This window comes from Dreissena polymorpha, chromosome 9, assembly GCF_020536995.1.
Source record: "Dreissena polymorpha isolate Duluth1 chromosome 9, UMN_Dpol_1.0, whole genome shotgun sequence".
Classification (NCBI taxonomy): domain Eukaryota; kingdom Metazoa; phylum Mollusca; class Bivalvia; order Myida; family Dreissenidae; genus Dreissena; species Dreissena polymorpha.
In genome coordinates, this window is record NC_068363.1 from 97,991,124 (window position 1) to 98,018,531 (window position 27,408).

General features: G+C 34.1%; 1 protein-coding gene across 4 annotated transcripts in view; it reads left to right on the plus strand.

Moving 5' to 3' along the window:
• LOC127846360 (neurofilament light polypeptide-like) overlaps positions 1-27,408 on the plus strand; it is a 128,241-nt gene that overhangs the window by 9,776 nt on the left and 91,057 nt on the right. Inside the window, exon 2 of one of the 4 annotated variants that reach the window (XM_052377554.1) lies at positions 760-997. The exons of 1 other annotated variant lie outside the window; for it this stretch is intronic. In XM_052377554.1, coding sequence (XP_052233514.1) covers positions 810-997 — 188 coding nt within the window. In that variant the 5' untranslated portion in view covers positions 760-809. Of the gene's footprint in view, positions 1-759; positions 998-25,857; positions 26,138-27,408 lie in introns of those variants that run through there. 2 more of the 4 variants (XM_052377549.1, XM_052377551.1) reach the window with 2 other exon arrangements.

A 27,408-nucleotide genomic window follows, 5' to 3' on the forward strand; every position in this document is an offset into this window, starting at 1 on the left:
CAGCAGAGTGATTGTGGGCTTGAATACCACTAGTTGGCCAGTATGACCGTAGTGCCTGTAGCTTTGAACACTTTTACTTGGTTTATATTACCATAGTGACTGTGTCTTTGAATACTACTGGTTTGCCTATATAAGCACAATTACTGTGTCTTTGATTACCACTAGTTGGGCAGTATAAGCACAGCGACTGTGTCTTTGAATACCACAAGTTGACCTACATAAGCACATTGATTGTGTTTTTTTATACCACTAGTTGGCCAGTATGAGCACAGTGACTGTGTCTTTGAATACCACAGGTTGGCCTATATAAGCGCAGTGACTGTGTCTTTGAATACCACTAGTTGGCCAGTATTAGCACATTTATTGTGTCTTTGAATAAAACTAGTTGGCCAGTATTAGCAAATTGATTGTGTCTTTGAATACCACTAGTTGGGCTGATTGGGTCATTGTCAACCCAGGTGACTAGAATCGGCTTCATGTCACCCCAGGGTGATATGAATCAGCGTCTAGTCACCCCCGGGTGACTTTTGGGCCATTTCAGGTCGGCAATGACCCATTGAGCCTTGGGCTTTTAAAACCAATATTTGATCTCTATAAACATCATAGTGACTGATGCTTTAAATGCCACAATTTATTCATTTTTTGGTTTTATAGTGACCAATACAAAAAGGCAGTAGTGACACTTTTTCAACTCAATGATTGTCAAATCAGTTTTCCCTCTGAACTATTCAATTAAGGTGAGTTTGATCCTGATTCCAGGGTTAGAAGATTGTGCTGTAAGCATCCGCTTCCTTGCAAAACAAACAAAAATGTCAGATCCACCAGGGTTCAGAAGAAACCGTTCTAAATCAGTGAGCCATGTCAGCATAGATGTTGCTTCACTCCAGCAGCGTCTTTCCTCCGGCCCGCCACCCTCACCTCGCAGTAAGCCTCCGACGCAGCGAAGGACAAGCAGTGCAGAGTTCCAACCATGGAGACGAGGCTCTCTGGTTGTTGTGTGAGTTACATTTCCAAACTCTCTCAAAGTTGTTACCTCCCTTACAAGTTAACAGTACACACTGCATTCACAAGTTACCATAATTACTCTGACACTCTAAAATTTTGGACAACCCTGTTTTTAGCCAAAATAATTATTTTTCTTGACTTAAAGTTTTTGTTATAAGGGTTTTTGTTCATAGTTAGTTATCCCCACGCTTTTTGAAAAACGAGGGGATTATGAGGTTATTTCCACCGTCTGTCCGTCCTGGCCACTATCTCCTCCCACACTATTAGCACTAGAACCTTGAAATTTACACACATAGTTTCTATGAGCATACCGGTATGTGCGACAGTGCACTATTTGGAATTTTGATCTGATCCCTGGGTCAAAAGTTATGGGGGTTGGAGTGGGGCCGGGTCAGAGATTTTCACTCATTTTTCATGCGGCGTCTGAGTGGGGATACGTGTCGGCCTCTGCCGCGCCTTTTCAAGTAACTCTTGATTTTTGGACAGTGTTTTTAGCTCACCTGATTGCTCAGGTGAGCTTTTGTGACCGGTCTTTGTCCATCTTCCATCCGTCTGTCGTCCACATTTGGTTTGTAAACACTCTAGAGGCCACATTCATGTCCGATCTTCATGAAACTTGGTCAGAAGATTTGTCCCAATGATATCTCGATCAAGTTCGAAACTGGGTCATGCTGGGTCAAAAACTAGGTCACTAGGTCAAAAAAAGGAAAAACCTTGTAAACACTGTAGAAGTCACATTTCATGCCCAATCTTCATGTAACTTTGTCAAAATGTTTGCCTTAATGATATCTTAGTTGAGTTCAAAAGTGGTTCTGGTCCGTTGAAAAACATGGCCGCCAGTGGGCGGGGCAGTTTTCCTTATTTGGCTATTGAGAAACCTTGTAAACACTCTAGAAGTCACAATTTTTGCCCAATCATCATGAAAGTTGGTCAAAACATTGGTTTTATTGATATTTCAGACGAGTTCGAAAATGGTCCAGATCGGTGAAAAAACATGGCCGCCAGTGGGCGGGGCATTTTTCTCTATATGTATATAGTGAAAACATGTGAGCACTCTAGAAGTCAGAACATTTGTTTCCTTGATATGAGAGTTGAGTTCGAAAATGATTCAGGTCAGTTGAATAACATGGCAGCCGGGGGGGGGGGCAGTTTTCTTATATTTATATAGTAAAAAAAGCTTGTGAACACTCTAGAAGTCACAATTTTTGCCCAATCATCATGAAACTTGGTACAAAGATGGGTTTTATATATATCACATAATGAATGCCATAACTATTGCCCTTAGATTGTCCAAATTTTCAGTATAGTATACAAAATCCTTGTAAACACTCTAAAGGTCACAATTTTGTTTCAGATTTTATGAATCTTGGTCATAATATTTATTTTTGTAAGCAAAGTTTGATGTTTGGTAAGAGGGGGTCAACTCAAAATATAGGTCACAGGGTCAAATCTTACAAAATCAAAAACACTCCACATGCCAGAGTTTAGGTTCAATAATGATGAAACTTGACCAGGTTGTTTGTCTGGGCAATATCTAGGTCAAGTTTGACGTTTGGTAAAGATTGAATGAACCGACTCCTCTCAGGTGAGCAAACTAGGGCCATCTTGGCCCTCTTGTTTATAATGCTATTTTACAAAAATTTTGTTTTGTTTTCCTCATCTAGTTACACTTCAATCATGGGTTTTTAAACCAGGTTAAGGCAACAAAACCTGGCAGACAAAAACCTTTAGGCAATGGTCAATAACATATGTGTTATTGGATAAATAACAAGGTATATGGGTAATAAACAATGGTTTTACCCAACACTTAAGTGTCCAAAAACCTAGAATAATTATGGTAAGTCTTTCCAGATCTATAAGGATTTTCAGTTTCCAATTTTTTTGTACATGAATGAAAATCTTTTTGATCCGTGCTACAAAAAAGTTCATTTAAAATATTGTTTACAATAACTTAAAAATAATACAGAAAAAAAAACATAAATAAAATATATAACAATAATATTGAATAGACCATCATCAAATTGTGTGTTATAATGGTGGCAGGGTTTGATACCAGCCATGCAAATCTCTTTAACAATACAACTATGAAGGTTGTTCTCTTCAACGATGTTGTTAAACTTACAGAAGTTAATTCCCCTCTCATTGGGCCCTTGTAACCACTTCTGTAACAAAGTAGAATTGTTCCAGATCTGCCAATGACATAATTTGAAGGTTCCGTAGAAATATGTTTGCAACTCATTGCAATTATCTACATGATGAGACATTTTCTTTTATCATTATTTCACTAAACATAAACAGGTAAATAGAAAATAAAAATGATAAATTAAAATAAGAACCTTTTAATTGAATAAAATAACATTGCTAGTTTTGATAGCAGGGATTTGATTAAATAAAAATTATGAAATCTATGTGCAGAATTTTTGTGTGAGTATAACAATATTATTAGGACAAAAAGCTGTATTTAATTAGTCACATCCATGAACAGATTTAGTTGTTTCTCTCATTGTTTTTAAGGACGTTTCAATTGCATCACCGTATGCTAAATATCTCAATGCCAATATGTCAATCCTGGGGTATTGAATACTATTCTACAGTTACCATATCAAATCCTTGTTCATTGTAAACGAGTAGCACTCATTCTTAATGTAGGTTTTATTGCACCAATAATACTGTTTTGCCAAAATATATGGGTTTTTTTACTGCTAGTTACATTATATTTGATTTTACATTCATTGCACCAATATTTGGATACTAAAAAGAGGGTAGTATTATTAGAGTATAGATTACTATTTATGGTAAAAAATGGGAGAAAACCCTTACAAGTTTTCTTCATTTTAACTAAAGTAAGGTCCCTTGGTGTACAGAGATCCTTCCAAGGTACAGTCGGGTTGTTGGCATATGCACTCAAAATATGTGTTAATTAGAGTGGCTGATTGATCACTCAATCATGACGAATAAGTGTACATTTAGTAATAAGTATTTTATGCTACCGTTCTTACCTCTTTTAATGTATGTTTATTCTTCTTGATTAAAATTCAAACAAGGTTAAAACACATAAGTGTTTTTAAAACATAGCATACGAAACTGATGTAACTTTATATGAATGTATACATAAGAAAGAGCACATTAATGTGCACATATGCATAGGTATTTAAAAAAAAAACTCAACTTCTTGACATGGTAAGTGTTAATTTGGTTGCAGGTGTCATCTTAACCCTTTACCACTTAGATACCTGTTTTTACGCATTTGTAGTCCTTTAGAAATTTTAATTTAATTAAAGACCTTTCTTACTAGATTCAAGTTTTAAAGGCTTCATTTCCAACCCTTAGGTACTGGTAAGCAGCTATCAGCATAAAACCTGAACTTAATGAGAATTTCTCGCTGGCTCTTCTGGTTTTATGCTGGTTGCAACAGCCATTTTCACTTAGCTTCTCATGGGGAAAAGTTTAAACTCATCATAGTCAGTATTGGCACTAATTTTATTTCAGAAAAAAGTCAGACCCTGTCCGTTAACACATTTTAATAAAAAACATACTAGTACTCTGACATTCATTTACCTTTGCAATTTGTATAACAATAAATACTTTACTAAGAATTACAAATCCTCGATAGCATGAATATAATATATATAAAAAAACATGTAACATCCGCATCATGTGAAAATTGAAATAATTGCATATGCTGCTAGCGTTCCTCAAGCACAGCCTGTGCACTTGTACAATGTGGTCATGGGCCACGCTTTCCCATGTAAAAATGCAAGCAAGGTTTGGTGGTGTCTCCTGAGTATCCTCCTCACTATACATATACTGACAATACAGCACGGAGGCGCAGGCTGGGCTGGAGCTACCCTGGCAGCTTAATGTGTAAGACCAATTTCACATGGCGCGAGTCTTTCAAAATATTATTGCAGCTTGTAAATGGAACAAACCATGATACCTTCCAAATGAAAATTGAAGTAACTCTACGTAATTTATTGCAAATTGGCAAATGTAGGTAGCCTAATCTGAATGGCATGCAAAAAAGATTTTCAGGCAGACTGATCGCATACATCATACATGACTGTGTGGATAGATAATTAAATGATTTCTCTTCTATCATGGACAATATTACTATTTCGCTGGTTTTGTCTCACAAAACAAGACAAATGGCATTGACTGATAGGTTTTCATTAATTTATTTCCCCAAATTTGTGTTATTTGATATCTTAAAAGCATAAGGTGTATATTGATAGTACCGAATTTTCCCATGTATAGCGCCCCCCATGTATTGAATTGAAAGAAGTGTATTCATTCGGGTCTGCTGGTGTTATGGAAAGGTCATCTAAGGTTAAAAGCTGGGTAAGACAGCTACCAGCAAAAACAATTATTGTTGTGGCTTTAAACCCTTTCCTAACCATAACCCAGTAGCAAATCGTAAATGCCTATATGCAACCAGCCTAAAACCAGAGCAGCCTACGAGTAACTAGTTGTCTGCTCAGGTTTTATGCTGTTTGCTGCTCATCAATATCTTTAGGGTCAAAAATGAAGCCTTTAAAAGTTTAATCCATTAAGAAAGGATAGCGCTTTAATTTTATTTTATTTTGGAAGGGCTTACAAACATGTCAAAATGGGTTCTTTAAAAGTTATTATTAAGGCTTGCTTGATTGAGCTTTCTGGCTAAATTTGCTTTTACCTGTACATATACTGGATTGGTTCCCCATTAAATGCAAAGGGCACCCAGTTGGTGGTCACCACATATTACATCAGGTTATATCATTTTAATTATTATTCCACGCCAAAGGTGGAGGGATATAGAATTGGCATTGTCCGTCCGTCAGTCTGTCAATCTGTCTATCCGTCTGTGACAAAATTTTGCATAGCTTTATCTCAGAAACTTTATAAGATATCAAGAGAAAAATTCATGCATTTATAGATATCAATGAGGAGAAGTGCTATTTACATGAACCATAGCCCTACACTTTCTTAAATAATAGTTATTGCCCTTTGTTGTTTTTGTATTGTGTAACTTTTCAGGGCTATATCTTAGTTACCATACAGGACTTAGACATGAAACTCTATGGGTGTATTGATATAAATGAAGAGAAGTGCCATGCATAAAAACAATTACCCTACACTTAAATATTCTTTTGGATCATACTTTATATCAAGGGATTTGCACCCATCCATTAACAAACTTTATTTTGCGGGGGATATCAATTCAACGAATTTGCTTGTTAATTAAGTCACAATTTTACAAGAATTCGAGCAATTGACCAAAAAATAGAAATTATGGCATGTTTATTAGTTAACCCTTTCCCTCTCAGAAGCAAAGTGAAAATGGCTTTTGCAACCAGCGTAAAACCAGAACAGCCAGCAAGTAACTTGCAGTCTGTTCAGGTTTTATGCTGTTTGCTGCTCATCAATATCTAAGAATTAGAAATGAAGCCTTTAAAACTTGAATTTAGTTAGAAACAGTCTTTAGTTAAATAAAACTTTCTTAGGGACTGCATATGCGTTAAAGTAGGTATCTAAGTAGTAAAGGGTTAAAGTTGTGAATAGGTAATCTGGAATTAGGACAAATCCCTTGCTGGACCTGTGATTATGAAGTACCATACTTTGAATTGTATAAATTTTTATAATGAGGTCCTTAGCGAATATTTCACCATTTCTGAAGTATATGAACCCTTCAGGGTATTCTTGAGGAAGGTCAGGAGAAGGTGATCTTTGGTTTTCGCTGAAATGTTTGTAGTTTGTTGTTGTTGTTTTGTTTTGTAGTAGATGTTAATTTTATGATAAGCCCAGTAACAATGTTCTTTAAAAGAACAATACTATTATTAAAATTTGTGTTTGATAATGTGAAAAAATCATACCTTATTGGTATCAAGATAATGTTGGAGCAAATAAAAGTAAATAAGAATATCAAAGACAAACTTGGCATGGCCTAATATTTTAAGAAAATATTCAGCAATTACATCAACAGACAGTCAATTGGTCTTTCAATTTTAAAGCTTATTTAAGTGCTTTTTCAATATTTGCTACATTAAGTTTCAATTCAAGATATATGAAATAACAAAACTGTACACTTGTGATTAAATAAAAGTCAAAAACTTCTTATCACAAGTTTTAGTCATCAAAGAAAATTAAGTGTGCAAGTGTGACATTGTTGTAGAAATTCTTGTTTTCAGAACTACTAGAATCATAACTTTTACAGAGGCGTAACAAGAGTATTTTATAATTGTTATTTAAGACATTCCTTATATTATATATCAGAACTAAATCTGTATACTTTAAATTAATGTATTTTGAATATGGTTTTAAGATGTAATGCCATTGGGAAACAAATTTCACAATATGCACAAACGTCAAAACATACAAAATTGGCATATGGATTGGAAAAAAAAGCTAGATGAATATTTGCTGTGAAATTGTCAGAATTCCTTGACATATGCATGATAATGGCCCACATTCGAAGGACCAGTAGCCACTCCCCAGTTGGATTAGGGTCAGAAATGTGAGTACTTTATAAAAGAGGCATTTTAATCAAGCCGTTTCTATTAATTTACCTATATTAAAAAGTTCATATGTTCTTGCTTTTCATGTACATGCTAATGATGATCTGTTCATTAAATAAGATCTAGCTGTAAGACTCTTTGATCTATAATACATTATTTGCCAACATATTATCCTTATAATAATTATTTGATGATGATCTTATGAACATAATACATAATGAGCAATAATTTCAAAAGTATAACAAATAAAATATCCTTTTACAGCTTATAACAGTGGTTTAATAAATAGCCTATTCCTTTTGGTTCAGGTCCCTGAAATATACAATATTGTTGGTATGATTGGTCATGTTGGTACAGTTTTATCTGAATGAATAAAACTAAATAAAAACACAGCTTAATGAGTGCGTAAAGAATCCTCCTAGATTAGCCTGTGTAGTCTGCACAAGCTTATCAGGGAATTCACTTTCCGCTTGTATGGATTATTGCATGTTCAACGGAAGTCTTTTCTAAAGGAAAAAACCCAGATTGGGCAGGAAGTATCATTTCTTGTTTAGCCTGTGTCAACTGCACAGGCTGATAAGGGAAATTACTTTATGGAAATGCAAGAAGCGTAGTTTTCTCAGAGACAAGCTTTAATATGAGACGCGTTCTGAGAAAACTGGGCATAATGCATGTGCTTAAAGTGTCATCGCAGATTGGCCTGTGCAGTCTGCTGACAGCACAGGCTAAGCTGACTGCACAGGCTAATCTGGGATGACACTTAAGGCACATGCACTAAGCCCTGAGTTTTCTCAAAACATGACTCATTCTTCAAAGTTGTGTTTTATGTCAGCTTCTTGTGTAATAAGGATATAACATATATGTCTCAGGGAATAGAGCATGCATGGTGGAATTATTGTCATCGAAAATCAAAGATAACTCATTTAGAAAATTTCAATATTGAACAATTTAATCATAGGGGCATTGTCAAAAAATGGAGGAAAATGAAAAGGACAAGCTGGTTTAACCTTTTGCACAATACAACAAGTTTTTTTATTAAGTAAACAATGTTCAATTTATAGTGTTAGATTTAGTGACCTTGTCATTCTAATTTATTAAAACATTAATCAGAAGCCAATATAACCAATATCATGCTTACTTTTGTAACAGTAAGGGTAATGTACAAACAAGAATGTTGTCACTCCTTATAATGCTGTAACTATTGTATTTGTCTTAAAGTGCTGCTTTTACTCGATACACCAGGTAAAGCTGTATTATTGTCCCTATTGCACATTTAGAAAATGTTGCACATCTTGGTATATGGGTAGACAGTCATTTTATTTAAACAGTATTTACTACATAAGTACTATTGTTGGTGAGGGTTATGTTTTTGCCATACTCATTGTCAGTAATCAGTTATTTATTATTCACAGCTACAATCCCCATTGTTGTAAAAACTGCCACCGAACAATATTTCTTACCAGCTTTACGTGTGACAACTACATACAAGTCGGGTATAGGAGATCATTGTAAACGACGATAACAACTATGACCGAATTTTGAAAAGTTTACTGAAGTTGATGGGAAATTATTAAAAATATAAAGTTTAAATCAATAAGTCATAAATAACAAGCGCACGATCTGTTCACAAGACTGCTACTTTGTAAGTTCATATGGTATAAATGATACAAAATAGCCGCCCATCTATGTTTTACAGGGGTATAACTTGTTTACCTTGTGTTGCAAACCCGTGTCGATTTTGATAGCTTTTGCCTTTTTCGCAAAATGTCAGTCTTTTTATGAAAAACATCAAATATTATGTTACAGTTCTATTTTTTTTGGTGATGGAAATAACATAAACAAAGCAAAAAATCTGTTTTTTTATTCTAATTGCTTATTTTGAAAAGTTGAAAAAAACTAGTTGTATCTCTTGTTAGTATATATAAAGTATATAGTAAAAAATTTGAGACTTTTCCCTGTGACACAAGGTATTTAATATTTGTATTACTATAAGCCTATAGCAACACAAGCAGATAATTTTGATGTTGATAGAAAATATATATATTTTTTTTATTTATAAGTAATAACTCAGTGTCACATGTGGAGAATGATATTTTCTATGATATTTCTTAGAAAAAAAACACGAGTTCCATGTGCAAATTGCCATAGGTCACACACCACCCCAAACGATACCTGCGCCTATTAGTGAATGATGGCCACAATTAATTAAGAACCGCATATGGATTAATCAATTGTGTAAATAAAGGGTCAAAGATAATCATTTTTTCTGCATTCGTATACAAGTAGCTGCAATTTGTAGAAAAATAGAGTTTTGTGTGCACATGCAGTGTAGAAAGATAAATAGATTGAGTGACAGTAAATATTTCTCTGTTTAATCTTTATGGTTTTATAAGGATAACAATATTAGTGTTTGGTATTACAAACTTTTAAGCTCACCTGAGCATCACGTTCTCATGGTGTGCTTTTTGTGATCACCTTTTCTGGCTTTTCTTGCATCACAAATATGAACATTTATTGCTTAATCTTCATGAAACTTTGTCAGACCATAAAATTGTGTCCCAATATCTCCACCAAGTTCAAAATTCTTAATGGGTCACATGGAATCAACAACTGGGACACTATAGGACAAATTAAAGAACAAGAAATATCTTTTCTATGCCCCCAAAGGAGGGCATATAGTGATCGGACCATCCGTCCGTCTGTCCGTCTGTCTGTCTGTCCTTCCGTCACACTTTGCATTTAGGTTTCGCGTTTAGGTTTCGAAAAATCCTCATAGTTTCTATGTCCCTTCACGTAGCAACTTGATATTTGGCATGCATGTGCATCTCATGGAGCTGCACATTTTGAGTGGTGAAGGCCAAGGTCATCCTTCAAGGTCAAAGGTAAAAAAACATGTATGAAAGCGGCGCAGTAGGGGGCATTGTGTTTTTGACAAACACATCTCTTTTTAGCTCATCTATTTTTTGAAGAAAAAAAATTGAGCTATTGTCATCACCTTGGCATCGGTGTCAGTGTCATCTTCGGCATCCAGTTAAGTTTTGCGTTTAGGTCCACTTTTCTCATAAAGTATCAATGCTATTGCATTCAAACTTGGTACACTTACTTACTATCATGAGGGGACTTGGCAGGCAAAGTAAGATAACTCTGGCTTTCATTTTGACAGAATTATGTGCCCTTTTTTTACTTAGAAAATTGAAAATTTTGGTTAAGTTTTGTGTTTGGGTCCATTTTTAGCCGGATTTTTTTCGAAAAAATCTCGGCTTATAGATTGATGTTGTCGGGCGGGCGGGCGGGGCGGGCGGGCGGGGGGGCGGGCGGGCGGGGGGGCGGGGGTGGCGGCGTGCTCGAAAATGTTAAAGTTCTTATTTCATGGTATAACTTTGGTATGCTTGGACCTAGAGTCTTCAAACTTGACATGAAGGTTGGCCAGGATTAACAGATGACCACTGGTCATTTCAAGGTCATTCATTTGAAGGTCAAGGTCACTGTGACCTTCAATATAAAAAATGTTAAAGTTGTTATAACTTTGGTATGCTTGGACCTAGAGTCTTGAAACTTGACATGAAGGTTGGCCATAACTAGTTAGTAACCACTGGTCATTTCAAGGTCATTCATTTGAAGGTCAAGGTCACTGTGACCTTGAATGTAAAAATGTTAAAGTTCTTATTTCATGGTATAACTTTGGTATGCTTGGACCTAGAGTCTTCAAACTTGACATGAAGGTTGGCCAGGATTAACAGATGACCACTGGTCATTTCAAGGTCATTCATTTGAAGGTGAAGGTCACTGTGACCTTCAATATAAAAATGTTAAAGTTGTTATAACTTTGGTATGCTTGGACCTAGAGTCTTGAAACTTGACATGAAGGTTGGCCAGAACTAGTAAGTAACCACTGGACATTTCAAGGTCATTCATTTGAAGGTCAAGGTCACTGTGACCTTGAATGTAAAAATGTTAAAGTTGTTATAACTTTGGTATGCTTGGACCTAGAGTCTTGAAACTTGACAATAAATAGTATTATTTCATCTAAGTTTATTTTCTTACATTTGATAATGAAATTGATGGAAACTTCAAACAATATGTTACTAATTTGCTAATAAAAAAATTGAGATCAAACTTTCCTAATTGTCAATTCAAGTTCATATTTGTGACCTTAAATGTTATTGTTGTTCATGTATATGCATGCATGCATTCAAAACATAACACAAGGTTTGCTCATGCCTTGAAAAGTACTTACATTTCATTTTGACCTTTGAACAATATTTCAGTAATTTAAGTTTTGCATTGACAAAAACACGAAAGGTACTTTCCTGTCATTTAAATCAAAAATCCGGCTTCAATGCGGTCATCTCCGACCGCGGAACTCTTGTATTCCTTAAGTATCAAGCTATTGCTTTCATACTTGCAACACATACTAACTATCATAAGGGGACTGTGCAGGCAAAGTTATGTAACTCTGACTGGCATTTTGACAGAATAATGTACCCTTTTTATACTTAGAAAATTGAAAAATGGGTTAAGTTTTGTGTTTAGGTCAACTTTTTTTCTAAAGTATCAAAGCTATTGCTTTCATACTTACAACACTTACTAACTGTCGTAAGGGGACTGTGCAGGCAAATTTGTGTAACTCTGACTGGCATTTTGACGGAATTATTTGCCCTTTATACTTGAAAATTTGGTTCAGTTTTGTGTTTTGGTCCACTTTACCCCTAAAGTATCATAGACATTGCTTTCATACTTGGAACACTCTCAAACTATCATAAGGGGACAGTAAAGGATAAGTTGCATAACTCTGGTTGTCATCTTTACAGAACTATGGCCCTTTTTGACTTAGTAACTTTGAATTTATGGTTACATTTTGTGTTTAGATCCACTTTACTTCTAAAGTATCAAGGCTATTGCTTTTAAATTTCAAATACTTTCATGCTATCATGAGGGTACTGTACCGGGCAAGTTGAATTTTACCTTGACCTTTGAATGACCTTAACTTGCAAGGTCAAATTATTAAATTTTGCTAACATTGCCATAACTTCTTTATTTATGATTAGATTTGATTGATACTTTGACGAAACAACTCTTACCTGACATACCACAATAGACTCCACCCAAACCATCCCCCATGCCTCCCCCCGAATCCCCCCTCAATCCCCCCATTATTTTTTGTTTTTAATTAAAGAATATCTAATAAATGACCACCACACCCTCATACTTTACCCCCCCCCCCCACCCCAAAACAAAACTTTTTATGCCCCCGGTAGGGTGGCACATAGCAGTTGAACTGTCCGTCAGTATGTCAGTCAGTCTGTCTGTCCGTCCGAAAAAAACTTTGACATTGGCCATAACTTTTTCACTTTTGAAGATAGCAACATGATATTTGGCGTGCATGTGTATCTCATGGAGTTGCACATTTTGAGTGGTGAAAAGTTAAGGTCAAGGTCATCCTTCAAGGTCAAATGTCAAATTTATGGTGTCTGTCCGTCCGAAAACTTTAACATTGGCCATAACTTTTTCAATATTGAAGATAGCAACTTGATATTTGGCATGCATGTGTATCTCATGGAGCTGAACATTTTGAGTGGTGAAGGTCATCCTTCAAGGTCAAATGTCAAATATATGGCGTCCGTCCGTCCGAAAACTTTAACATTGGCCATAACTTTTTTAATATTGAAGATAGCAACTTGATATTTGGCATGCATGTGTATCTCATGAAGCTGCACATTTTGAGTGGTGGAAGTTCAAGGTCAAGGTCATCCTTCAAGGTCAAACAAATAAATTAAAAATTTCAAAGCAGCGTTCTCATGAAGCTGCACATTTTGAGTGGTGGAAGTTCTAGGTCAAGGTCATCCTTCTAGGTTATCCTTCAAGGTCAAAGGTCAATTTATTTATTTTAAATTTCAAAGCGGCGTGCTCATGAAGCTGCACATTTTGAGTGGTGGAAGTTCAAGGTCAAGGTCATCCTTCAAGGTCAAAAAATAAAAATATAAAAAATTCAAAGCGGCGTTCTTATGAAGCTGCACATTTTGAGTGGTGGAAATTCAAGGTCAAGGTCATCCTTCAAGGTCAAGGTCATCCTTCAAGGTCAAAGGTCAAAAAAAATATTTAAAAAATCAAAGCGGCGTTCTCATTAAGCTGCACATTTTGAGTGGTGGAAGTTCAAGGCCAAGGTCATTCTTCAAGGTCAAGGTCATCCTTCAAGGTCAAAGGTGAAAAAATAATTATTTCAAAGCGGCGTTATCATGAAGCTACACATTTTGAGTGGTGGAAGTTCAAGGTCAACGTCATCCTTCAAGGTCAAAGGTCAACCAAAAAAAATCAAAGCGGTGTTCTCATAAAGCTGCACATTTTGAGTGGTGGAAGTTCAAGGTCAAGGTCATTCTTCAAGGTCAAGGTCAACCTTCAAGGTCAAAGGTTAAAAGATAATAATTTCAAAGCAGCGTTATCATGAAGCTGCACATTTTGAGTGGTGGAAGTTCAAGGTAAAGGTCATCCTTCAAGGTCAAGGTCATCCTTCAAGGTCAAAGTTCAAAAAAAAAAAATCAAAGTGGTGTTCTCATAAAGCTGCACATTTTGAGTGGTTGAAGTTTAAGGTCAAGGTTATCCTTCAAGGTCAAAGATAAAAAAAACAAAAACAAATTTGTTCAAAGCGGCGCAATAGGGGGCATTGTGTTTCTGACAAACTTATCTCTTGTTTTTTTCCAAACATGGTTAAAAAACACAAATATTTATTTTTATTATTTTATTTTTGAAATACTGTCCATCCATCCCACCCAAGAACCCCCCCCCCCCCCAATTTTTTTTTCTTTTTATTTTCATTTTTGGAAGATAATGTAATAAATGACCACACACCCACACTATACACCCCTCTCCACCCCACCCCTCCTTCCTTTGTGATTGAAATTGAGATAGGTCCCTACACCTTTAAAAAGACAAATAGATGAGCGGTCTGCACCCGCAAGGCGGTGCTCTTGTTTAAAGATGCTCTAGTAATATCCTTGTTTGTGTAAATAATAATTTAACATTAACAATTCTAAAGAATGAAATTGAAAACAAGGATTTTATTGTTAATGTTTTGTAGTTGTTATTTGATCTGCCATTAGAAAATGTTTGTTATGCACTAGATTGCATATTTATGTATAAAATATATAAATGCTTGTTTATATAATTTGTAATTAAACATAGTACATGTCACATTCTGGAATGTTCTATTATACACATATATGTCTCTAATTCAAATAGTTTTTTTCCGATCTTCACCAAACTTGGTCAGAAGTTGTATCCAGACAATATCTAGGTCAAGTTAGAATATGGGTCATGCCGGGTCAAAAACTAGGTCACAGAGTCACTTAGTGCATTTCAAGCATTTAGCATGGTGTCCGCTTTCTAATTGAAGTAGTTTTCATCCGATCTTCACCAAACTTGGTCACAAGTTGTATCTGGACAATATCTAGGTCAAGTTCGAATAAGGGTCATGCCGGGTCAAAAACTAGGTCACAGGGTCACTTAGTGCATTTCAAGCATTTAGCATGGTGTCCGCTCTCTAATTGAAGTAGTTTTCATCCGATCTTCACCAAATTTGGTCAGAAGTTGTGCCTAGACAATATCTACATGTAGGCAAAGTTCAAATATGGGTCATGCCAGGTTAAAAACTTGGTCACGAGTTCACTTAGTGCATTTCAAGCATTTAGCATGGTGTCCTCTCTCTAATTGAAGTAGTTTTCATCAGATCTTCACCAATTTTGGTCATAAGTGTCTAGATGATTATGTAGGTCAAGTTCAAATATGGGTCATGGAAAAGTTATCAAGTTGTCCAAAGCCTTAAAACGGGCATATCTTGTGACAGTTTGGCACTCTTGTTCAAAATTGGTTCTGCTCAATTGAAAAACATGGCTGACAGGGTGCGGGGAAATTTTTGTTAATTGCTATACTGAAACCTTTGGCCTTTTTAGCTCATCTGATAGCTCAGGTGAGCTTTTGTAATCGGTCTTTGTCTGTCGTCTTTCCGTCCGTCTGTCCACATTTGTTTGCAAACACTCTAGAGGGCACATTTCTTGTCCGATCTTAATGAAACATGATCAGAAGTTTTGACCCAATGATATCTCGGTCGAGTTCGAAACTAGGTCATGCCGGGTCAAAAACTAGGTCACTAAGTCAAAGTTGTAAAAAAGATGAGCGAACTAGGGCCATCTTGGCTCTCTTGTTATTTATATTCTCCCATACACTCCAACTCAAAAATGGCTTGACATGTTTAAATATCTGTTGGAGTGCATGAGTTATTTTTAAAAATACTGGTCAAGTTTGATATTTGCTACAAAGCTCTAAATGTTAACATCGTTATGGCAATTTTTTACATAAATAACCAAAATTAGTTGTTTCTGAATGATTATTCAAGAAAGGCTTTACATATTATGCATATTTTTTGTGTAATATTATAAAATGGCCTCCTTATTTTTTGGTTACAAAACACTTAAGATTGACAGAGTTATGGCCCTGTTTTTTCTTTTCATCTCTAAAAAGATTTTTCCAGGTGGTTACAAGAAAGGCTTTACCGAATTAAATCTTTTTTCTTACACATAAATAGTATCATAAATCACATAACAGCTCATTTTTAGAAGGTTACGCTTGTTTATATTCACAGGTCTCAATTAATAATACGTTGACCACGAGTTCAACAATTATTACAGGGATACGACAGACAACATAAAAAAATGTTTCATTATCGCTGAAAAAACATTTAAATATAACAATAATATTCTCTAAAAAATGTAGTCTTGCTGTTTTGAAATAAGGTTTGGAATTTTGTTTTCTAAATAACTTAATTCAAAACAAAAGTTTAATTATAGTGTTTTTTACTTGTTAGTCGCATATTTACCGCATTATAATGTGTGTTATAATAGGCAAACCATACATTAGTAAAATTCAATCTGCCTTCGCACATAGAAGGAATGGGTCAATTAGGTGCTGCGTTTCCTTTGCTTACTTCAGTTAGAGGTCAATTATTTAAGTAATAGCAATCACAAGGCTCCGACTTCAAAGGAATTGCGGAGCTTTCTTACATAATAAAAGTCGTAGTCGCATGGTATTTGCGTTTTGCGTCCTATTTGGTCACGTGGTTCTTTTTCCCGGTTGTTTTGGCATTCATGATATATGAGGCTATTAATAGATGCGTCTGTCGATAAACAAAGGAAAGTTTACGGGTTATAACAACGCAATAGGTTACGCTCTCGCATAGAACTCAATGACGTAGTACAGGTCGTAAAATGAGAGATTCGGGAAAAAGTTGACGCTTATTTATATCAAAGACCCATATTATCTATAGGTCTTTGTTTATATTCTCAATTAATAAAACGTTGAACATAAGTTCAACAATAACTTCAGCGATACGATAGACAAAAAAAAGTTTCATAATTGCTAAACCAGAATATAACAAACAATTTATAATAATGATACGAATGCAATAGCAGAAGGTTAGTAGAAGGTTAAGCTTGTTTATATTCACAGTTCTCAATACATAGACAGTTGGATATGAGTTCATGAATTACTACAGGCATACTATAGGCAACCTCGAAAATGCTTTTTAATCGCTAAAACGGAAAACAACCTAATATATTATATTATATATATTTATAACAATAAATGTCTTTTAAAATTGTAGTCGGGGTATACGCTGACTTTGAAATACAATTAGCAATTTACTTTTCTAAATAATTAAATACAATTAAACAAAAGTTTAACTATTGTGTTGTGTTTTTCACTTGTAAGCTGCATATTCACCGCATGAAATGTGTGTTAGCATTGTCAAACCACACATTAGTGTGAGTAAAATAAAAAATATACTACGGGAGAGCACTTCATATGTGTCCTCATATGCCTTGTTATGAGTATCTTTCTTCACTATCGAAATATATCGTATGTTTATATTTGATTTAAACGCAGTTTTCTTTCGACACATTTAAATCACACGTCAATAGCGCCGTCATGCGAAAATGGGTCTTATGCGTTTCGGCAAGCGTTTGTTAAACCCAACATGTGCTTTTGCCCAGTCAGGCCATAGGCGATGCTGTTCGCTTTAAAATCACTCAATATGTTATGTTTCTCCTTACCAGAAGGAGTGATAGCTGAGTGGGCTATTTATATGATGGGCGCATATGGAATAAGACCCATTTTCACATGACGAGGGTCATTACAAATCTCATTGCGAATTGAAAATGCCACATTTACGAACAATGCTTTTTGATACAAAATTGAATTGAAAATAGCAAACTTGTTAATAATGGCAGCCTATCCACACATTAAGGAATGATTTCCAGACGTGCTGACCAAGTATGGCAAACATTGTGGTATGATAATTAAACGATTTTCTCTTATCGTGACACCATACTATTTCGCTAATGATTGTTTTCTTATCTTGGAGGCGAAAGTGAAATTCTGCGAGATGGATTGTAATGCGTAATTGTAACAGGGCCACAATTTGTGTCGTTTGAGCATACAGAGAGTAGTCCGGAATTCCTTACACTGAACAGTGCTACATCCTTTGAATTGAGCACATACGCAGTGATGTAGCAAAAATTCAGAGGTTGTATCTCGAATCAGCTTATTAAATATTTGAAAATATTCATGCGTGTCTGTTGGCGTTATGTAAAAGTCACTAAGATGAAAACTGAAACAGCTACGCCTAAAAGCGCATGAGTGCTCTATACCTATGTTTATGTTAGCGTTGTTGACACCGTGTGAACTGCTCGGGTAATAAGTAAAGCATAAACAGCAATGTTTATATACTTTTATTCCTCCATATACAAGATACGAAGATTGTTGTATATTTTGAATTTGTATATGGTGTCAAAAATCAAAAGTTTTGTACACGGAACTTTCATTATGAATTTATATTCTTGGTGAGATAGTCATTTGATATAAGAAAAAAATATTCCTTTAATATGGTGACTGCAAATTTTCTTTATATTAAGTTATCATTACCATTTTCATCATACTTTCTATGCTTTCAGAACTTCCAAAAAGCATGTTGTTTTTATTTTGTCTTAGTTATTTCTATGAAATAATAAGGATGATAAAAAGTGCACACAAAACTCGACCCGTGCGCTATGACACACACTTTATAAAGTTGAATGGCGTGTGTTCATTTCAAACTTGCGATTGATTTTCAAAAATGAATTGCGTGTTGAATTATGCAATAGCGAACATCTTCAGTGCCTTCAGCGCTTTGATTAATTATGCTGACTGAGTTATTCTCCAACTTCTTCAACTTTATAATTGTTGATACATTACTAAATACAACTAACGCTTGGTTGGCATAAAGGACACTAAATCTTGAGAAAGTTGTAGCCTACAAAACATTATTTCCTACCAAATGCTTATGAATGAATTCAATTAAATTATATTACAGCTCCATATCGGCAGAGCCTTAAAGGGGCCTTTTCACGCTTTGGTAAATTGACAAAAAAAAATCAGATTTGCAAATTTTTGTTGCAGTTAAATGATATTTGTGAGAAAACAGTAATACTGAACATTTACCATGCTCTAAAATATCCATTATGTACATCTTTTGACTATTTAAAAATCTGAAAATTATAAAGCGTTGCAACAGGAAACAATTGAAATATTTGTATAGTTCTGTTGTTGTTGTTATATTTTGTGATACTCGGAGGATTTCTTATATAAAGTATAAAATACATCCCTCATTGTATGAGTAGGGATGTCTGAGTGGTCAAAGGGGGAGACTTTTTACTCCAGGGCTCCATGGTCAGTGGTTTGTGCCCCGTTGCTGGTTACTTTTTTCTTTCTTTAATGTTATTTTAGTGTTTTTTTTTACTGGAGCTTATTAGATCCAATTTTTCAGCGTAGCTGTCTAAGCCAGCTTTTCACCTTACGTGACCTTTGTTAGCGTCCTACAGAATTCAAATAAAACTTCCCGCGGCTAAATCCAAATGAATACACTTCATTGATTGCATTGGCTGATTTGAGCATAATTACCTAGAACATTGGCAACATAACCGCGTTCTTGTAGTATAGCATGTAACACTGTTCACTGAAGGGGATGCGGACTTCTAGTTGGAGAGAAAATTTGGAATTTTTGCCATGTTTTTCCTTAGTTTACGAAGCATTATAGCATTAATCACATGTCTTTAAAATTAAAAGAAGCCGATGTTTACATGCCGTAAAGGAGCGGTCACTAAAACACATACGTAAAAATGCAGACGATCAAGATAAGGTTGGAGCTTATATAACATTAATTCCGATCTGGGTCGAAATGTCTTTCAGAGCCACGTTTTCAACAAAACATCAATATTTAAGAAACAATTATTTATTTTCAACATCAAACATTAAAATTCAAACAACGAAACAATAATAAACACCATAATAACGGACACCAATCACCGTCTGCATGTTCCTTCTTTGTTCATATCGTATGCATTTTTCAATGTTACCAATCGTGATAATGTAAATTGTCTGCGTTTCCCGTATGCGTTTTAGAGAGACCCCCGTAAAGGTCAAACTAAACACTACAAAAACACACAAAGTGTAGCAAAGTTACACAAAGTCATACACATGCACTTAAAGTCCAATAAACCCACTGTAACTCTTGAAATGCCTTTGTTATAACTTGCCTGGAATTACAGAACACCACTGTAGACCAAATAAAAACAGATATTTATGTTAAAATCTTTGTTTCTCCTAAATATATTCCTTTAATAGTCTTAAATTTATTGAATAAAAGATCCACTGGTTAACTTATTTGTGTTTTAATTTGACCATGATTTTGTGGCCTTTGGTAGACTTTAGGTGACTCTGCATAGTTTAGTGAGACCCACTGTTATATAAATGTGTAAACAGCGTAGTAATACAGGTCAACGTCTCAAGTAAAAAAATATAATAATTTATACAAGTGTTTGTCTATTGCAATATTTAGTTTACTAATATATTTATTAAATGTGTAATTACTATAATTAAAATATATTATCGCTTCATTCCGTCTCCTTTCACTGGTTGCAAAAATTTCAACATCAACGCCGTATATCTTTTTTAAAGATAATTCTTGTTACATTTATAAATATAAAGCATTTAATGACAAACTTCAATACATGAGGAAATCTGTAAAAAGACCCCTTTAATTGCTCCCTATTGATTTAAACTCCCAAACACATGGTTTAAAATACCATTGCAAAAATAGTTAGAACATAACATAATACAAGTCAACTTTATTTTTTTCCAATCAATAAATATTAACAAACAAATGCAGCCTAGTGAGCTTTTTTCTTCAAAAAACACTGTTTGCAGTCAGTATAATTAATGAAAGTTTAAATGGCATAATTATTGCAATAGTTTTTACTTGAAGGGTCAAACAGGTCAATATTGATTTTGTAAACTAACTGTAAAATGTTGACTATTACACCCCCTTTTAAACCTACCTTAAAGTATAGTTTCCAGAAGATATTTCACTTGTGTTGCTTTTTTTATGTTATTAATTGTTCGTTATGTTATTGTTCAAGATGATGTTACTTTATGACTTACGTCTCATGTATTCTTTGATTATGCTCTCAAACAATAAAACATTAAACAAAGGAAAGAATCTCAATCTGTAAAAAAAAGGTGAAAAGGTGATTGTCAGGAGGTAAGGTTCTCAGGTGATTGTCAGGAGGTAAGGTTCTCAGGTGAACTTTTGGTATTTTTATCAATTACGGAAATTGTTTTGAGGTGAAGCTTTTAAAGGAACCTTTTCACAGATTTTTGCATGTATTGAAGTTTGTCATTACATGCTTAAAATTGATAGAGCTAAAAAGCTACAGTAAAAAACAAGAATAAAATTCAAGAAAGAAATCCTTAACTGGGCTTTAACCACAAACCCTTAGAGTAAAAGTCTAACACTTCAACCACTCGGCCATTCATGCTCATACAGTGAGTGGTGTATTTTATATTTTGTATAAGCAATCCTTGTAGTGTCACAGAATATAATGATAACAACAGAAGTCTCAAAATTATTCAATCGTTTTACATTTGGCACACTTTATAATTTTCAGGTTTTTAAATCGTCAAAAGATGCATATAATGGATATTTTAGAGTGTGGTAAATTTTCACTATTACTTTTTCCTCGTAAATAGCATAATTACAATTAAAATTTGTGAATCTGAATCAATTGTTTTCAATTTTGTCAATATCCCAAAACGTGACAAGGTCCCTTTAAGTAAGACATCTATATGTACAGTTTCTAATAACATCTTATAAGCATTGAAAAACACTGAAGCTCTATTTGGAAAAGATTTAGCAATGTTTATCAATGTTTGTGTGAATAAACGGATTAAGAACTTCAATTTATTTTATGCTTTCCGGTGGTTTATAGAGAAATATCAGTGAATTAAAACTGATAATTTCACTGTTTCAAACAATGAAAATTATCAGTGAAAATTATCGATAATTTTCACTGTTTATGTTAAATGACGTCATTTTTTTGACGAAATGACGTCATGTTCCCAACGAAATTCTTTAGTTAAACTCTTTAACAATGTATATAAACTGTGAAATAAAGCATAAAATAAAAAGAAAATTTGTTGGATTCGATGGATTATCGATTTTAATTCACTCGTGATCATAGAAAATATATATTTTCACTCGTGGCTGCGCCACTCGTGAAAATATTATTTTCTATGATCACTCGTGAATTAAAATCGATAATCCACCGAATCCAACAAATATCCTCTATTTTATCTTGGCATTAAGTTTTCAATTATATTAAAGTGTAGGACAATATATTCCACATTGTCTCTATTGTTGACTTAATCTCCTGCAAGACCAGGCTTTCATGCTGTGATATTCACATTCTTTTAAGGGTAGATAATATAGATGGTATTGAGCGGGGAGGAAATCTCATATCAACTTTGTCTTAAGTTTAATTTTGTATGATATTGCTTTAGTTTAAAATTGTTTAAGTGGGATGGATGGGGTCAAAGTCATCATAACGTGAGAAAAAAGGATTTCTGCTGGCTTACTCATTAACTAATTGATGTATTGTAGTGAAACTTTATGGTTGATAGATGATACCAACTAACAGGCCATAGATATAAGGTGACATTCAATATTCAAAGCTATAAACCTTCTCTCGAACCTTGAATGAGTAACAAAACTATGAAATTTTAAGCATGAGGAGTCAAAATGTTGGGAGTATGAACTTTTTTCTTAGAATTCTGAATATTTTGAATTAAGATGGAGGTATTGTATCACAATTTTGTGTGTGTATTTGCATACCAAGCTTGGGGCCTGTCCGGTCAGGGTTACTGTAACTAAAAAATAGAAAAATGGTTCGCGCAGACTGTTTTATTAATGCAAAAATGGAGAACAAAATATTTAAAGACAATAAAAACCACCAAATCGGACCGATAATGGCTGCCATTTTACTATTGCGCAATCCAATAATCCAGGGCATTGGAAAGCTTAATGAAGCATTCAAAATAGGAAGCGTCATTATAATAAGGAGCATGGGTTACATAGCACTATACTTTTTTGACAATTTTGTAATTTTCTAGCAACATATTAACAGTCCACATGCATTTCATGTAAAACAAGAGAAAATAAGAATTCATGTACATCATGTCATTCTTCCTCTGGGAAAACATGGGCTTTAAATTTGAATGCTGAATAAAAACTTTGTGGCGCATGGGAGACAGGGATACAGTTGTTGAGATATGTCAGTATTGACGTTAAACTGTAACTCTTTTATTTTGGACAAGTTGGGTTATTTTTTGTCTCACTACACAGGCGTGAATGTGATGATAAAGGCGCAAAAACCTGGACCAAACTGGAAAACACTTAAGAAGTGTCCCTGTTCACAGCTATGGTTACCTGCAGAAAAGACCAAATACCTTTACCAGTCCAACTTAAGCTGCCAATGTATAAGTGCACCAACACAGACAAATAATGTTCGCATATTTTAATCAAACATTTTATTTTATTGTAAATAACTAATGCTACCCCCTTCATATATGCTATTACCGACTTTTTGTTAATGTTTGGACAACAGCCCTTTCAGTCTGTAGATGATAGGGTGTATTTTTCTGGAATAAAAAAATGGCGGCTATTATGAATATTTCCTATTATGAAGTGAATTTTTTGCAACTTAGCAGCCAGGATAGCGTTGTATCAATGTATAACGCGCACAAACTTTTTTATTTGAAGTTTGGAGGTAAAAAAACTGCCCGCTATACACGACAAAATACGGTACTCTGTAATTTTGCAAGTTAGTTTCTCACATGTATACCTCCTATCTTGGTATTCTATCTGGAACTATTTGGTTCAAGAACAAGATCAATGTTTTTACAAACAGAAAAACTGTTCCCACACAATGGCGTGACTTTTTATGCAGGTTTTGTTATGAAATTTTGTATGTTGATGGTTAACATGCAGACATCATGGCATTGCATTTGGGACCTGTTGGAACTAGGTCAAGGTCTCTGTTACTTCAAACAAAACAGACTGTTTTAAAACATATTTTAGGGAGAAGTACCTTCTCTCTCCGTAGGGAGAAGTTTTTAGAAATAGGGAGAAGTTTTCAGAATCAGGGGGAAATGTAGGGATTGGACCTAAATGGGACTTATTCTAGCAGAGGACTAACTTCGGACTAAGATGTAAGGTTTTGTTAAGGCTGTTATTAACTTTTAAAGACAATCATTCAGCTGTTACATCATAAATTAAAAAAGAAAAACATTCAAAATAACATATCTTTTTATTGCAATAAAATCTCAATTTTATTGTCAAATTTTAACCATTACCATTATGCATATATATTATAGATTCATGTATATAGTCATCATATATACTTCAAAACAAGCATAATATCACTCTAAAACAAGAATTATATAAGTGTCAATTTCTTAGAAAATATTATTATAACTTTACAAGAACGAATACAATCAAGGTTATGGGTGTGATTTTTAAAATCTTTCTAGGAGCAAGTTCTGTTGAGTACAATGCGAAATATGGTCAACCAGACTATTCGTTACATCGCATGTGCATTCGTCATTCTAATAAAAATGTTAAAAAGAATGTCGAAAGTAAATTAAAGTCAACGAACAATACCGAAAACGACTGTCTGAAAACACATGGAGATATGTCTTTTGCACATAAATAAAATATGCATATCATTGACTGCAAAAAAAATTTGGTTGAAATATTGTTTTAAAATGTGATATTGAAGTGCTTTAATTTACACATAGATACATAATTTAAAATTGCGAAATGGTGGACATTTGCAACATGCGTAGAATTGTACGGTTTTCTGAAAGTAGCAAAGAGGTTTTGTCAATTACTACTCATGTCAGTGCCAGCCGCTTATCAATCAGAAATCAATCAATAAAAGACCGAGCAAAATCGGAACCCAGCGAAACAACAATGGGTACATGCCTGCATTAAACGGTTTATTGTGTCATCTTGACAAGATAATTGCTTTCAATTAGCTATCAATTAGCGAGATCATGTGATCGGACGTAATCCCTCGCTATTGTGCTGGAACAACTCTTCTATTTGCTGATGTAAAGCAAGCATTACACTCAGCGGTGCCTGTATCGGCAATCAAGCTACGCCTGGAGGCGTGGTTTCAATTATTTTGACATGCGTTTTGTATAATTCCCGGGGATTTTGACCAATTTTGTAAATGTCGCAAAACGAAAATTAAGGCGAAGTTTTTTCGCTGTGAGGTCAGAACAAGGCGATGTTTTGAAACTTTAAGCGACTTTGTCGCCGAAGTCGCCCAGTTGCGAGAGCCCTGATATAAATTGTGTGAAAATTAAATGGAAATACCATCAAATGCCAAGTTCCAATCCATTATTTGAACATTAATGTCTGTGATCCAGTCTAATGGCATGTTGAATGTTATTGCAAGATCTCCATGGAGTAGTTGAGTCTCTACAAATCAACATTTTAACACTGTTTGCACAATAAATTGAAGCAGTTTGTTGAATCTGTCTTTTACTGTTTGTTTTAACCAGTTACTCAGTTTTATATCCAGTAGGGATAACCAGTTATGTGTACATTTTTTACAAGCCTTAAAGAGAAATTAGTTCAAACCCGTATATATTTCCAACCCTGTGTATCTCAGCGAAGAAATTGGGTACTCATGATTGAGTGTTAGCGGTAAGTACTTTGCTAATAATGAGCGCAGGTGAATCATTTACTTCTTTGATAAATTTTTCGACAAGCCCAGGTTATCTTGAGTAAACCAAGATGGACTGATCTACTGTCTATTTTGTTATTTTAATGTCAATATTTAATCTTCCCTTTCTGTTGAGATAAAAGCCTGCTCTGTCATCTATTTTATAAATGCTACTCATTTTTGAAACGCTTGGAAACTTGTTTGTGGCTTTTGTTATCACAAATACATTTTCATTATTAACATTCATTTGATAATAGGAAATTGGAATGCGAGCAAGGACATTGTATTTCCGTTTTTGAAAAGGGTGGAAATAATACAATTGCTGAGTTACTATTTGTAAAAGAAATTGATCAGTTTTCATTACTTATTTATAAACAATTCAAAGGTTGAATATGGGTAAATATGAAGCATTGTCAATCGTTGAAAATAAACTTTAAATAAAATTATTAAAGGAATATTTGATTAAATACCTAAACTGAATGAATATTGGTGAGTTAATATGTGTATTTCACCATTTTATTTAAATTGGATGTTGTGAATATAAGTTTTTGATGATCATTAAGTGTTACTTAGATAAAAGGATCAAGATCAGCTTCAATAAATAATTTCTTGAATAAAAAATGCAATAAAAATGAGTGTTGTTATTTCCAAAATAGTACTCAAATAAATAAATGTAAAAAACATAATATAAATTATGAATGGAAATTTTTTACTTAAATTTTGTTATTCAAAATATCTGCAGTGAATATAGTGCAGTGGCTGAATAATAAATTAAACAAAAAAGGAAAAGCAAATTGTCTATTTCAGTTTTGAATATTGTTTTTTAGGATAATAACATAACTAATATGGTAGAAGATATCCTTCAATGTGTGATAGGACATGATAGGACAATCTTTAGATCACAAAAACCAGAAGAAAGAGCGCAAAAGTGCTGCTCTTTTAAATCTTTAACATTGGAAAATAATGCATCTGTTTTGGAGGAACATTTTGAGAGAAAAATTAAAATGATTTGAATGTCATTATGTTTGTTTGCTTTGCATTATTGATTAGCATAGTTTTATGTCACTGTTATCTTTTCAGAGGTGCAAAAATGTTGGTGTTTACTTATTGATAAGAATGTTTGTTTAAAAAGCCATCAGTGTGTGTACTGAAAACTCTTTAGAATTAGATTTAAATAATTTATATTTATAATTGCGTACAAGTTTTACTGCACTTCCATAAAAGCTGCCAAAATTGGGCAAATATTTAAGTTCAATTTTATATTTGTTTGGCTTTTACAACCTTGTCATGTTCTTCATTTAATGCTTCTGTGTCATTTTGGGATTTTATTATGATTGCTCTATTGTGAGGAAGTTGAATAATTCATAGCTATTATATTGCAGTTTGATACGACTGGGATTTAAAATGTATATATTTAAGTGGTCATTCATGATTTGCAATTACTAGTATACATTGAATAAAATAGTTTTCATTAAAAAGGGTTATACATTGCTTAGGAACAATAATGCAATATTGGCAAATTAAATAAAAGAAATTTTCAATCATGATACAAATTTGTACAGACACCCATGGATGAACATATTAACTTCGATAAGTATATGGTTGTGAGCTTAAAAACTCTAATGTTGTTTTGGCAAAGCTATATTGACATTGTTTCTTTGCTTAATTTGTTTCTCGAATTTTAATGCTAATTCATAAATAAAAAATATATTTTTATTTTTGTAACATGTAACTGTATAAATTAAAGGATACAGTAGGTA